This window comes from Scyliorhinus canicula, chromosome 5 (assembly GCF_902713615.1).
Source record: "Scyliorhinus canicula chromosome 5, sScyCan1.1, whole genome shotgun sequence".
NCBI classification, from domain to species: domain Eukaryota; kingdom Metazoa; phylum Chordata; class Chondrichthyes; order Carcharhiniformes; family Scyliorhinidae; genus Scyliorhinus; species Scyliorhinus canicula.
The window spans coordinates 14,299,341-14,313,846 of NC_052150.1; the positions used below are offsets into that span (position 1 = coordinate 14,299,341).

The 14,506-nt window shown below is 43.5% G+C and overlaps 1 protein-coding gene and 1 long non-coding RNA gene across 3 annotated transcripts in view; one reads left to right on the forward strand and one right to left on the reverse strand.

The window, feature by feature from the left end:
- nphp3 (nephronophthisis 3) overlaps positions 1-14,506 on the reverse strand; it is a 67,289-nt gene that overhangs the window by 33,211 nt on the left and 19,572 nt on the right. For both annotated transcript variants that reach the window (XR_005460605.1, XM_038796616.1), the window contains exons 8-12: positions 8,615-8,771; positions 4,836-4,910; positions 4,490-4,669; positions 897-1,000; positions 134-248 (exon numbers count right to left, since the gene is read on the reverse strand). Coding sequence is in view for 1 of the 2 variants with exons in the window: in XM_038796616.1 (XP_038652544.1) it covers positions 134-248; positions 897-1,000; positions 4,490-4,669; positions 4,836-4,910; positions 8,615-8,771 (631 nt within the window). In the remaining variant the exon portion in view is untranslated. The remainder of the gene's footprint in view (positions 1-133; positions 249-896; positions 1,001-4,489; positions 4,670-4,835; positions 4,911-8,614; positions 8,772-14,506) is intronic.
- Positions 11,241-14,502, forward strand: LOC119965787. Its single transcript, XR_005460606.1, has 3 exons — positions 11,241-11,325; positions 14,103-14,214; positions 14,366-14,502. It is a non-coding gene; the product is annotated as an uncharacterized LOC119965787 (long non-coding RNA).

Below are 14,506 nucleotides of genomic sequence, written 5' to 3' on the forward strand. Positions count from 1 at the left end.
TAACTCAAATTATTTGAGAATTCAACACAAGGTTCAGGGGAAGGGGAGTGAATGTCTAATCGATGCCTCGTTCTATTTTCTTCCATTTCTTAAGTACCCGACAGAGTTACAGTCGAAGTATCCAATTCTTTACCTTCACGGTGAGTCGTTTGATTATTAGTGCTGGCTCAGAGCTGGTAGACAGAGGCTTTCCCACAAAGTGATATAAAATCAAGGTGTTTGGGGAACACTTCTGCTGGTGTTCAATCCTATAAAAACAAAAGAAATTTAAAACAGCAAATTATAAACTCAAAGATCATACTTACTATAGGTCTCGCCTCCTTCACCTGCCCTGTATTTGCAAAGGGGAATAAAGGAGAGGCAGCAAATCGGTGTACTATCCACCAATTCTAGATTGGGAACATAATATGCAGTGTGTCTTGCTCTTCACATTTTGAAGTTCACAATGTGACTGCACCTGTTCAGGGTAAGTGGGATATAAAAACTGTTATTCTATTCATCTTAGCTACATGCTCAGAAGTGCAGAAGCAGAATAGTGAAGGTGCAGAAAATCTGAATTAAAAACAGAACATTCTAATAAAACCTGAAGCGTTAACTCAGTCTCTCTCGCCACAAAGGCTGCCTGACCCGCTGAGTACATCCACCATTTTAGTTCAGAACTGTGGACTTGTTTTATTTCGGATCAATTTGCATAAATTAAAAGTTAGTCAAGTATGAAAAGTGTTCATTTCCAATTTAGTAGCCCCCCCCCCCCCCCCCCCCCCCCCCCCCCCCGCCCAACTCCTCCGTTTTCTACGTAAAATAATAGTTTACGATGGTCCGGCTGGAGAATTCAGGACATGTAGAATTTAAAGGAATTAGAAATATTTTACATGAGCGTTAAAGTATAAACGTACCATTTAGATAGCAGGAGAGATTTGCCAGACCCCGGTCCACCAGACACAAGAAGCGGAGGTATAGGTGCAGGAGCTGTCACCAAATCGTTCAGCCGGTCATAATACTAAAAACAAACAACAGAGAGTAAAAGTTTAGTGTGGCACGGTGGCACAGTGGTTCACTGCTGCCTTACAGCGCCAGGGACCCGGGTTCATTTCCGACCTCATTTTCCCCGTGTTTGCGTAGGTCTCCTTCGGGTGCTCCGGTTTCACCCACAATCCAAAGATTATCAAGTTAGGTGGATTGGCCGTGCTAAATTGCCCTTTTGTGTCCAAGAGAAAAGGTTAGGTGGGGTTACAGGTTTAGGGCGTGGGCCTGGCCGGGATGCTCCTTCGGAGAGTCGGTGCAGGCTTGATGGGCCAAATTCTATTCTGTTCTAAAGTGCATTCTTTCATGCGGACTGAATTTCGGTTTACACATCTGAGCTTTGAAGGTTTCATTGTTTCTGAAAACTATTCCAAATGAATGAAAAATATAAACCAATGTATACGTTACATGAACAACTTACATCATTAAACCTTCAGGCCCGTGGAATTGTTTCTGCAGCGAGGCAAAAACCTATTTCATCAAAAGCCCGTGAAGTAAGATTTGTTTTTGCTTTCGATAGGTTTTAATAATTTATCATGTTTTACATACAGGTTTTCAACTGGATTACAATGTTTGCATACATTAATATATTTCCAAGGGCCGGTGCAGACTCGATGGGCCAAATGGCCTCCTTCTGCACTGTCGAGATTCTATGATTTACATAGGAAACGGATATGCAACGATTAAAGAATTAACCACCAATTTGAAAATGAGTTGTGTGTAGTGAAATAATAAACCTGCTCTTTGCGAACAAATTTCCAATTTAGCGCACAGAATAAATCTTCCCAATTGTGCATTATTAATGACAATCTCCAAAATGCTAACAAAAATAACTGAATATGCTATCTAGATAGCTGTTTGGAGAAGTACAGTTTAAATGCATCCCGTGCACAGACACAATTGAAATTACACGTTAATAGTTTGTTCACAAATAAATGCTAGAAGTGCCATCATAAGATACCAGACTAAAATGAAAACAATGAGTTTGTTTGACAGGTAACTACCAAATGTACTTTGGTTTCATATTTATAATAGTTAAAAACAATTTGTATAGAAAAAGAGCACAATCTAAAATTTGTTAAACAATGTGACATTTTTATACTGACATTTAACATGATTTTGTAATGCTCCCAATTGCATATTTTTGTTTGGATGCTGGTTAGCACACACTAGGTTAATACATCTCTTTCCGTGGTCTGGACTGAGGGATGCTGTTTTATGCTGGTTTCCCAAGCAAAATAAAATTCAGGCCCAGGGAGAGTGAGTGCCCACAGCACAAAATTGTAAGTAATTTGATACAAAATGGTTGGAAAATAAAATTATAGTCTCACTTGCGAGGGGGCAGCAATGACAACTACATATACTCATTGCGTTGGGGTAAAGGTATTGTACCATTATGCATATATCCTCATGGCTCATTTCTAAAACTTTTAAACTGGATACTGGCCTTTTAAAATGGCTGAATCCAGGTTTGGCTGTGACCCTTGAATGATTAAGAGCTATTTGGCAGTACCTGTACCTCGTTATCCCCAAAGATATGCTAGCAGCTCTATGAGCTGCAGAGCCCAGATTCAAATGGAAGTTACACAAAGACCATCTACATTTCAGAAGCCAAGCCTGGCCAACCAACAGCAATCTGTCTTCTTGGACCGACGATCCTGCAACCTCCCATTAAGACTTAATGTTTGGAACATTAACCATCTCAGGAACCCAGGCAAGGTACTTTGTCAAAGTAAAGTGCAGAAGTGAGAGTCATGAGACATGACCCACCTAGCTGGTGGAACCTGTAATGTTGCCTTGTGGAGCTGCAAAGCTCAGTCTGCCGTCTTTCCATCTACCAAGGAGCAGCAGAGAAAAGGGGCTCGTCCATGTTTGAATGTCTGGTCCCATCTACACTGTTTCTACTGGAACTTCTGAACCATCGCCTGCAAAATTAATTCAGATCTGCGCACCTATCTCATCGTGGAAGTCATCTCTCCTGGCAAAGCAAATTATCCAGCATCAGTTTTCAACCTGCCAATCTCTGTGAAGGAACGCATCACTGGATTTTTATTCCAAACTCTGGACACACGTGAAACAATTGTTTTTTTCTCTGTGGTCTTTGCCCTGTAAATCTTTCCTTCTCTATCTCTGTTACTGGATGTGTGAAAAGGAGGCAACATTGTGACCCTCCTCCTGAGTATGACGTATGTAAATAAACTAGCCCCTTTGTGTTCGTCCGACCTCAAGTTGGCTGTGGGATTATTAATAGAAATTGGATCACACCAAAATTGAACGGTTAGGAAATATGCCACTCACTCAAAAGGGCAGGTAAATCAAAAACACCTTTCTGTTTATGATCAAGTGGTGAGCAAAGAAATCAGGGGTGTTTAAATTAAAAACCCCGTCCATAACAGTACAATGTCAAGGTAAAATATTGAGAATTTTACAAGGACAGTAAGCCAGTCCAGCGAGCAATGGGTGACACCATACGAGTTGAAATTATACCATGAAACTATAATACAATGGTAATTTTGTTCATATGAAATTCTTTTCCTGCTTTTTTTAACTAAGACATGAAGCAGATATTTGGCCAACACCATCAGGTACGGCTTTACTCATCAATCATCTCATTGGGTTTTTTTGGATCTTACTGTGCATAAACTAGCTATCATTTTATTCTATAATGCTGTTACTACATTTCAAGTTCATTCAACACATGAAGCACTTTGAGACCAAGAAACTTGATACTTTGCATTGATGTGCTAACACGTTTGTTATTCGCAGTGCTCATGAGTGGGCTACACACACAGATTCACTTTTGAAAAGCATGAAGGAGCCTAAGTGAAGGGCAGTACGGAGGTTAGCATTGCTGCCTCAGAGTCAGGGACCTGGGTTCAATTCCGGTCTTGGGTGACTGACTGTGTTCAGTTTGCAGGTGCTGACTGTGTCTGCGTGGGCTTCCTCTGGGTGCTCTGGTTTCCTCCAGTCCAAAGATATGCAGGTTAGGTAGATTGGCCATGCTAAATTGCAACTTAGTGTACAAAGGCGCGAGGTCGGGCTATGGGGATAGTGTGGGGGAATGGGCCCCGTAGGGTGCTCTTTTGGAGGGCCGATGCAGACCTGATGGGCCAAATGGCCTGCTTCTGCACTGTAGGGATTCTATTCTATGAACATGACAAGTTTCAACCCAATCCATGTCAGACAAAAAACTCACATGACAAACTTTACTCGAATTCTAAAAAATCCCACTGGTTGGATAATGAATTAACAGGATCATGAAATGCCATGTGGGCTAAACTACCTAACACATTGCATCTGTCCCAAACTATTTAAACCCTGTATAAAGAGAAAATAATTCCAGTCCACTGCAGGGTGATCTTGATGACCACAAACCACTTTTATTCCATTTTAAGTTACAATTTCTAACTCCCTGTGTGTTCGCTGTGATGGTTGTGATTTATCATGAGCATAAAGCAAGCAATACCTTCTCAAATCCCAGTTCACAGGTTGATCCAACTGCTGCTTGAAAAGCTTCCAACTGTTCCTGTTCATCATGCATATCCCATATCGCATCTCCAAAGTCCTCCTCTTCCCAGTTGGTGGAATCATCCTCGATTCCAGAATCTTTGTTTTCAAGGTCTGTGCTTTCCCAACCCAGCAATTCCTGGACCAAGTAAGAAATATTTTAACAAAGACAGGAACCTGATTGCTCCTCCTTACAGTCAGCATTGTTGCTGTAGAAGACTAAAGATAATTTAAATAAACAGGATTATGCACTTCAAAGTGTTACGAAAATTCTGCATTCACTAAATCCACAATGTGTACAGCACCTGTTTAATGATCCTTTCTATTTGGGAAAAAACTTTTTTTGCTCCCTCTTCTGCACTTCCATCGTGCTCAACAATCTAAAAAAAAAGATCAAGAATATCTTGATGTTACAGTATATAAATAACAAAAGCCCCGTGCAATATTGTGTGTCTAGACCTTTAATAGGCCTCGACAAGGTGCTACACAGAAAGCTACGACTTAAAGTTAAGTTTTATGGGTCAAGCAACATCCATGGGAAATCAGCAGTCGACACTTCAAGCTGTGGGTCCTTCACAGATGCTGACTGACCTGCAAAGTGTTTCCAACCTTTTCTTTTTTTCCCCAAACAGTATTTTACTCACTTTTTTAATACACTGAGTCCTGTGTGATTGAGGAGCGGGTTTTAGTTTGCATTCCCAATGACGGTCGGTAGTCATTAAACTTAATCATTCCACACAGAGGCCAATTTCTAGTCGCGTCAGTGTTAGAATCGAAGTTGGTCATTTTGTCCACAAATTAGATGAAAGCACGGAGGGAATTTATGCACAGGTTTGAGATTAACAACAACATCCTACATTTATATAACACATTTAACATTGTAAACATGCCATCATAATTCAAGGAAATGTAGGGAGGAATCTTATGGCCCCTCTCACTGGCAGGATTTTCCATCCTGCGAAAGTCAATGGACCTTTGATAGGTTCGCTGCATTTTAGAGGCTGTAAATCTCCACTCCTAATCAAACACAAGGGAGTGAGTTAAAGGAAGAGAGTTTAGGGGAGATGGCCAGAGAGCTTGTTTCAAGGAGGACCTTAAAGGAGGAAATGTGTTTTAAGAAAGGAATTCATGATTACGGAACCCAGACTGCTATGGCTAATGATGCGTAGGCACAAGAAACAAGTGTCAGAGGCATGAAAGAGTTCTGTTGGCGGAAATTGAGGTGTTGTTGATCTGAAGACCACAGAGGTGGAATTGTGCCAGGCTATGAAGGAAATTAAACACAGAACGAGTATTTTAAATTGGTGGGTTTCAGTAACGGGTGAGCACAGTGGGTCAGCAAGGAGAGGATTGCTGTGTGAGTGGGACTTGGGTGAAGGATAGGATTTCACACATCGTTGGCTGAGATATCCTTTGGTAGATCTGCCAAAAAAAAATTGCAATGCTTTCTGTTTGGAGGTGATAAAGACATGGATGAGGACTGTTGAGGTAGAGTGGAACGAGGTAATGTCAGATGGAAATATGCAGTCATTGTGAGACAGCAAATATGTCAGGGCAATTCCAAGCATTTGTACATTAATGCAAGGCCGTGTGCTCACAGTTATTGAGCAAAAGGAGGACTTGGGGCTGATAACGCATTTTATTGAAAAATACATGACTAATACCTTGCAGGTTGTATATCATTGAATATGAATTGGGATGTATTTTCAAGTCAATTAGATATTAGAAATGTCTATTTATATGCAATGCCAGGATTGGACAGTCTTAATGGACCAGCTGATTTTTCCTGTCATTTTTTCATATGCTTGTAAACTTTCTGCATTTAACACAAATGCATGAGGCATATTTTCATATTGGTGTTAACCATGCTTCCCCAAATTTCAACTTTACACAAAACAGTGAAATCCATCGGGCGGAATTCTCTGCAAGGCCCGCGCCGTTGTGAAACCTGGAGAGGTTCACGACGGCATCGGAAGCCTCTCCCGGCCCCTATTCTCCCCTACCCGGGGGGATAGGCAGGCCGTACCGGGAAACTCGGCGGCCGGGCCTTGTCCCTGGCTTCAAGGTCCGGCGCGCCAAGAATGACGCCGCGGCGGAGCCTAATGACGTCAGCCGTGCATGCGCGGGTTGGACAGCTCAAACCCGCGCATGCGCAGTTGCTGTCTTTCCCCTCAGCCGCCCCGCAAGACGTGGCGGCTTGATCTTGCACGGCGGCGGAGGGGAAAGAGTGCGTCCCCTTGAGACGCCGGCCCGACGATCGGTGGGCATCGATCGCGGGCCAGTCCCCTCCCGAGCACGGTCGTGGTGCTCGATCCCCGATCCGCCCCCCCTAGGCCCCACACTTACCTTGCGTGCCATTTTCACGATGGCAGCGACCAGGTGTGGTTGCCACCGTCGTGAACAGGTCGGGAACGGCAGGCCGCTCGGCCCATCCGGGTCGGAGAATCGCGGGCCGCCGTGAAAAACGGCGCCCCGCGTTTCTCCGAGCGGCGTGTCGGAAAACTGGACACGCCATTTTGGGGGAGGGTGGGAGAATAGCGGGAGGTGAGAATCGCGGCCCACGTGTTGGAATTACAATGCAGACAGAAATCAGCCAGGTCTCAGAGAAGCTGTGTATAACTAGAACTAGCAAATCCAAAGATGTGCTCAAACATTTGACAGATCAGAACACTCTCAGAGTCGTCCCTACAGTATATTCAAGCATGTTAAATTGTATGACTGGATGATGCTTAGGAATATATATAACATTTGTTTAGAAAATGCATACCATAAATTCATCCAGGCTGCAGCAAAAGACAAATGTTTGAATGTTATTTCAGACATATGAAAATTAAATATAAAGTACAGTTGCTAGTTCCTCCAATTTTAGTATCACAGCTGCAGTTTTCAAGTTCCAAAATTAATTTTAGAAATAATATCCAATTAATTGAACATAAGAATATGCTTTAATCTATTTTACCACATTGCGGTTTCTTTGAACACCACAATTAGACTTTTTGAACCACTTGTTTCTCTGCCATTTCCTTTCTGCCTGAGTGTTTTAGTGTGTACGCTGTCTCAACACAAACGCAGATCGTAGACAATATTTCCATTGTCTGCCCTTCATTAGAAGGGATTCAAACCTCTACCTTTATTGAAAAAAAACTCCCATGTTTTATGAACTATTTTTAAAATGTTCCATAAAGATAAAAGGGGCTTTTCACAGTAACTTCATTGCAGTGTACTTGTCATCCTACATTGTCAGCCTACTTGTGACAATAAAGATTTATTAAATGGTTGAAATTGTTGATAAGCTAAAAGATAATGCAGATTGTGCTTCACTGTGGTCAACCAGGGATTTTCTCTATGCATGAAGCTTATCAAAATGAGCCACCATCGAGACAAAGACAAGACTATTCTGTCCGTGCTACACCCTCCATGCATTTAAAAAGTTGTAAAGGATTAAAATGAAAGGTTTTGTTCCGCCTCGTCTCTCTTCCTTTGCCGAAGGATGCACTTCCATGGACATTTTATCTCCCAGGACAATCATTGATGAATCCAGAGTAGTGTCCGCTGAATGTTTCATCCGCAGTGGGGACACCTGGAAGGCATTACAGCTAAATCCAACTGCCCCCAATGTCCCTAAAACCCTGTTGCTGTGCACGGTCCCTTTAATACTGGCACATATGCACGCGTGTGCACATTGCAAAGGGATCGTTACTTCTACATAGCTGTTTGAACACTATGCAATACATTCCTGACAGGCACAGTGCACAGCTTAGAGTGACTATTGGTCGCCCACTCACACAGCAATCATTGGATAAACGAGGGACATTTCCTTGCTCCAGTTTGGAGATATAGACGCTGGTTGCTGCTGTCCAGCTGATGCGCTTTCCAGTTAGACTGAAAGGTCAAAATTCACCACAGCTAACAATTTAATACAAGTATCACATTTGTTCCTCATCTTCAGAACCCAAATTAAAGATCAAAACTGCAGCTGTGAGCAGGGGACTTCAAAATTACACAAGTACTGAATGAGTTCAAAAGGCCAAAGCAGAATGAAGGTGAAGAGTCTTCAATTAAGGCAAATAATTCCACATACTACCTTTGCTTTTTGGGGGTGGTTTGCATCAGATACTCTGTCAATCATGTGGAGTGCTAAATCTGAAGTGTCACTGCTCTCCTCCAATCTGTGGTATATTATCAACGGTCTAGTCTCACCACTCTTCAGGAAACTTTCTTCACAGTCCTCTTCCATACACCTTATATTAAACACAACAGTGCTGGGGTTACATACGAGAGCTGGTAACAATGACTATTCCGCTGCATTGTGCATTCATAATCTGAGAATACTCCTTTTGGGTTGAATTCAAATATTTGAGATGGAATTGTTCTTACAAACATTGACATTTGAAGGCCATTATGTACTTGTGTGCAGTGTGACCACATCAGTAAAATATTTCATTTTGCAAGCAAGGAAATCTGTGACCTGGGATTGAGTTGGGTGAAAACATCCGCCACTTCACTAAATATACCCAAGTTCTGTCTTTCTCCGATATGCTGTGGGGGGTGGTGAACAATGAAAAGTGACTGCTCTCCAGGCAGGACGATTTACACATCCATTTTCCACTGTACTTTGCTACATTTTACAGACAAAGAGCTGAAGACTGCATAATTGCAAGAAATGGCCAAACTATGCTTCAAAAACAAAAACACAAGTGGACTTATATCAACTGAATCATTGGATGAATGCTTTCCCTTTTCATTGGGTCTTGACATATATAATGGGCTACATCAGGAAATGAATGACAAGTAGCATAATTTTCAACTTTTTATTTCATCACAAGACTGGTATTACCAAATAGAATTGTTCCTAAATGTACTGAAAAATGCAAACGGCCTTTATGTACATATGATGGAATAAAAAACATGCACATATACAGACCACTATATATGAGGCGATGGGACTGTAACATTGTGGCTATGTTACTGGATTAGTCATCCAAAGGCCCAGGCTCGTGATCCAGAGACGCATGTTCATGATGGCAGTTGGGGAATTTAAATTCAGTTCACTAAATAAATCTATAATTCAGTAATGGTGACCATAAACATAGGACAAGTAGGCGACTTGGCCCATCGCATCTGTTCTGCCATTTAATGAGATCATGATGTGATAATCCTCAACTCCACTTTCCCACCTTATCCCCATAGCCATTGATTACAAATCTGATCTCAGCCTTAAAAATACTTATTGACCCAGTAAAAATAAAATCCTGATGGAAGGATCCTGTACTTGAACTGTATTCAACCTGTACTGAACTTGACTCCAGACAGTAATGCAGCCGACCACCTTCTTAAGGGCAATTAGAGATAGGCAATAAATGTTGTCCTCGTCAACAACACCCAAACTTAAACAATAACAGCAACACCACATTCTACCAAAACAGAGTTAACAGCTTTCCATTTCCCCCTTTTACTCCCTCCCTCCCATCTCCCCCAGCAAGACACAACTCCTCAAATACCGTCATAATGGTCTCCACCGTACCTCAAAACCCTCTTCCGGCCTCCATGTACCTCAAAACCCTCTTCTGACCCCCCTTAACGCAAACTTAATCTTATCCAACCGGCGAAAATCGTACATATCCCCCAGCAAGACACAAGGCTCCTCTTCCAACCTGATCCACTCCACAAACCCCCCCCACCCTCCTCCCCACCCCGCATACCACTGCTTCATCTACTCCACATTCACTGCCCAATAGTGGTGCAGCAGGTTTGGGAGCATCAACCCCCTCCCTGCCTCTGCCCTTGTAGCGAGCCCTCCTCACCGTCGGCACCTTCTCTCCCCACACAAAATCTGAGACCAGCGCCTCTACCTTCCAGAAAAAGGCCGTAGGAAGAAAAGATCAAGAGGGACTGAAAGACAAACAGGAAATTTAGGAGCACATTCATGTTCATCACCTGCACCCTCCCTGCAGCGCTACCCACATCTAGTAAAACTTGTATGAAAAAAACATGTGGCGATAAGCCCACATGTAGCCTTTAAGTTGTTGAGGAATCAAAGATAGTTTAAGGGATTTATATTTGTTTTGGAAAACATTAAAAATCAGTTATAGTTTTAGGTGCGTTTAATTTAATGTTCCTGCACCTGGATTAATGCTGGACAAAGCTGTTTGTGTATGGGGGGGGGGGGGGGGGGGGGGGGGGTTGGTTAGGTTCCAACTGCGTTTCGGGGGTGGCCCAGTGGTGCAGTGGTCAGTACTGCTACATCATGGCACCGAAGATCTGGGTTTCGATCCTGAACCCGGGTCACTGTACGTGTGGAGTTTGCACATTTCTCCCCGTGTCTGCGTGGGTCTCACCCCCACAACCCAAAAATGTGCAGGGTAGGTGGATTGGCCACGCTAAACTGCTCCTTAATTGGAAAAAAAGAATTGGTTACGCTAAATTTATTTAAAAGAATAAAAGTTCCAACTGCGTTTCTATTGTGATAGAGGCAGCTACAGCGTGAAGAGTAAATATAGTTGCTTGGCAACTAGAGGTTCTTGTAAGAGAACTTTCCTTTGTTCTTTAGTTTTAACTGGACGTCAAGGCTAATAGTGCAGAGAGACCGCCACAGAGGGAACTCCCACAGCTCTGCTAATAGCAGTTGGAGTCGGGGAGAGAGCGAGAAGGCAGCTCTCATAGCAATGTTCAAAGTAGTAAACTGCAAGAAAACCAGCTCCAGAGGAACTAAAGGGCAGTTTGTTCTAGAAACCTGGAAATAGAACAGGATTATGTTAATGGACAGCACAGACAGAGCTGAGAAGGGATCGGTTGGTGAGAAGCTAAGTTTCTAAACCAATCCTGAAGGTGTACTAAAGTTTGAAATGTCTTATTACAGTCTCTGAAACACATTTTAATGTAATTGGGATGATTGTACCGGCTGGATATCAGAGTTTGTGTTCACAGTAGAAGTCGGTTGAGACAAAGGAATCTTAATTGGATTGGTGTAAAATCCTGGACTGGATTCGCCAGTAGATGTGCAGAAAAAATTATGTTCAAATGAGTCCTTTGGAAAATGAGGAGTGGATTTTGGAATGTAACGTGCTAATAGAAAGCCTTACTTCTAAAGTTTTAAAGCATGTTTTCGGGAGTGGAGTTTGGAAACTCATGTGACAATCATCTGGGGGAGGGGCAGGATTCTGAGGAGAAATCCACGGAAACTAACTTGGGTTCAGAGAGGAGTGTATGTTTGACTACAGCCATTCCGTATGTTTTAAAAAAGAACTAATGACACCACTGTAGCTTCAAATGTATTTTACCATTTATTTAGGGTGGAATTCTCCGCTCCCCACGTGGCGTGGGAGAATCGTGGGAGGGCCTCCCGACATTTTTTCCCCCCCCGGCGCCCCCAGCGATTCTCCCCCCCCCCCCCCCCCCCCCCGGGCTCAGAAAAATCGCCGCTCGCCGTTTTTCACGGCAAACGGCGATTCTCCGAGCCCGATGGGCCGAGCGGCCAGCCCTTCACGCCCGTTTCACCACGGCAGCAACCACATCTGGTCACTGCATTCGTGAAATGGGCGCCTGATGCCCGTTTGGGGCATCATGGGGCCCGATTTGGACGGGAGCACCGCGACTGTGCTCGGGAGGGGACAGGCCCGTGATCGGTGCCCACCAATCGTCGGGCCAGCGTCCAAAACGGACACACTCTTTCCCCTCCGCCGCCCGGCAAGATCAAGCCGCCACGTCTTGCCGGGTGGCGGAGGAGAAAGACGGCACCACGCATACGCGGGTTCGTGCCGTCTACGCGTTGATGTCATCCGCGCATGCGCGGGTTGGAACCAGCAACCCGCGCATGCGCGGATTGGAACCGACAACCCGCGCATGCGCGGATGACATCAGAAAAGCGCCGTTTCTGCGTCATTTCCGGCACGACAAGGTCGCGGCCGGGAACGCGGGTGCCCGCTCCTAGCCTCCAGAGTGGGGGTGAATTAGGTGCGGCGAGCGGGCCCCGAGGCCGTCGTGAAGCTCGGCCGATTTCACGACAGCCATCCCGATTTTTATCGGGAGCAGAGAATACCACCCTTAGTCTTCACATCGGTGTATAATTGTTAACCTAAGGGTGTGTGGGGGGGGGGGGGGGGGGGGGGGGGGGGGTATACAGGAGTATTACTCAATTTTCTTTTCTGCTTAATAAATGTTTTTTTCTTATTACTAAAACTAATTATTAGTCTTTTGATTCTATTCCCTCTACGTTTGATTTTTTTAAAAAGTACAGTGTTTTGAACCGTTCCCGTCCAATTATAGCATCAACTGGGATTATAATGCGGGCAGCACGGTGTCACAGTAGTTAGCATTGCTGCTTCACGGCACTGAGGTCCCAGGTTCGATCCCGGCTCTGGGTCACTGTCCGTGTTGAGTTTGAACACTCTCCCTGTGTTTGCGTGGGGTTCGCCCCCACAACCCAAAGATATGCAGGGTAGGTGGATTAGCCACGGTAAATTGCCCCTTAATTGGAAAAAATGAATTGGGTACTCTAAAAAATTTTTTTTTTTTTTTAAATTGAGATTGTTACAAACTGAAGCAGTGTTATAGGTTGGGGGGGGAAATTGACCAGGGCACAAAAATGTAACTCATTCCCAACTTTAAATTGTACATTCTGTTTGTATTTTCATATCTTTGGAATATAAAATCCAGATCTGTAATTACAACTGTCCAAACTTGTAATGTTATATTAATCCTCTCCGATTGTAAGTGGCATTGAGCTCCCTCCACTCATAATATAGCATAAGATTTAGTAAAAGCATACAGCAACGTTTTTGAACTGTGAATTCTGGTTGGTATGAATACTCTGTCTGATGTTCCCTGCCCCACTCCCTTCACCCCAAGACCAGAGCGCGTCTATGCACACACAGACAAGCCTCTTTCCTTTTCTTCCTACATATTACACAATGTAAATTCTATTCAATAAAGCTTTCGGAACCTGGCCTCTTGCTTTTCAAAAGCATTTGAGGAAGTCTTGCTGATCAGTCAGTGCCAGAAACTGCAAAAATAATTTCATCAAAGCAACTAATGGGCCAACAATGATCCCCATCAGGAAATTTAGAACTCTGCACATGCTCAGACTGGCAGAGTGGTTAGCACTGCTGCCTAACAGCACCAGGGACCCGGGTTCGATTAACACCTTGGATGACTGTCTGTGTGGAGTTTGTGCGTGGGTTTCCTCCGGCTGCTCCGGTTTCGTCCCACAGTCCAAAGATGTGCAGGTTAGGTGGATTGGCCGTGCTAAAAATTGCCCAAAGATGTTAAGGTTAGGTGGGGTTACAGGGATAGGGTGGCGGATCGGTCCGAGCTCGGGTTCTCTTTCAGAGGGTGGGTGCAGACTCTATGGGCCAAATGGGGCCAAGTTCTGCACTAAGGATTCTCCATTCACTACTCTGGAGCAAAATATTTAAATCCCAGCCCATTTCTTTGAGAAGGCAAAGCTTTTCAAATGCAATTGCTAATAAAGACATCAAAAGAATGTCACAAGAATCAATGGGTATTTTTATGTTGTGAAAGTGTGCTTTTTATATTTTTTGTTTAAACCTTGTTTTTGATGTTCGCAATTTCAGCTGCTATTGGGGAAAACTGCAACGAAATGCAAAAAAGGTCAGAAAGCATTATGAGCAATTTGTGAAATCCCACCGAGCAGATTGATCATCACCAAGTGATGAGCTTGCCCAGGTAAAATTCATTGAAATCCAAACATTGGAATTTATCGGAGTAAAAAAGTTATAAAATGTGGCAGAGCATCACTGAAAGACAATAATCAATGGCATTCTCATACAATATTGAAAAAGCGTACATCAATTACCTCTCTGCATTACTTCAACAGAGATGTCAAACCTTAAAATAAATGGGTTAGTGCCTTTGTTAACAGCACCGAGTGGAATTCAGTATGAGCGAACTAAGCATTCATAGGTGGACAGAATCAACCACAATTTCTACTTTATATCACGGATACTGGAATCTCCTT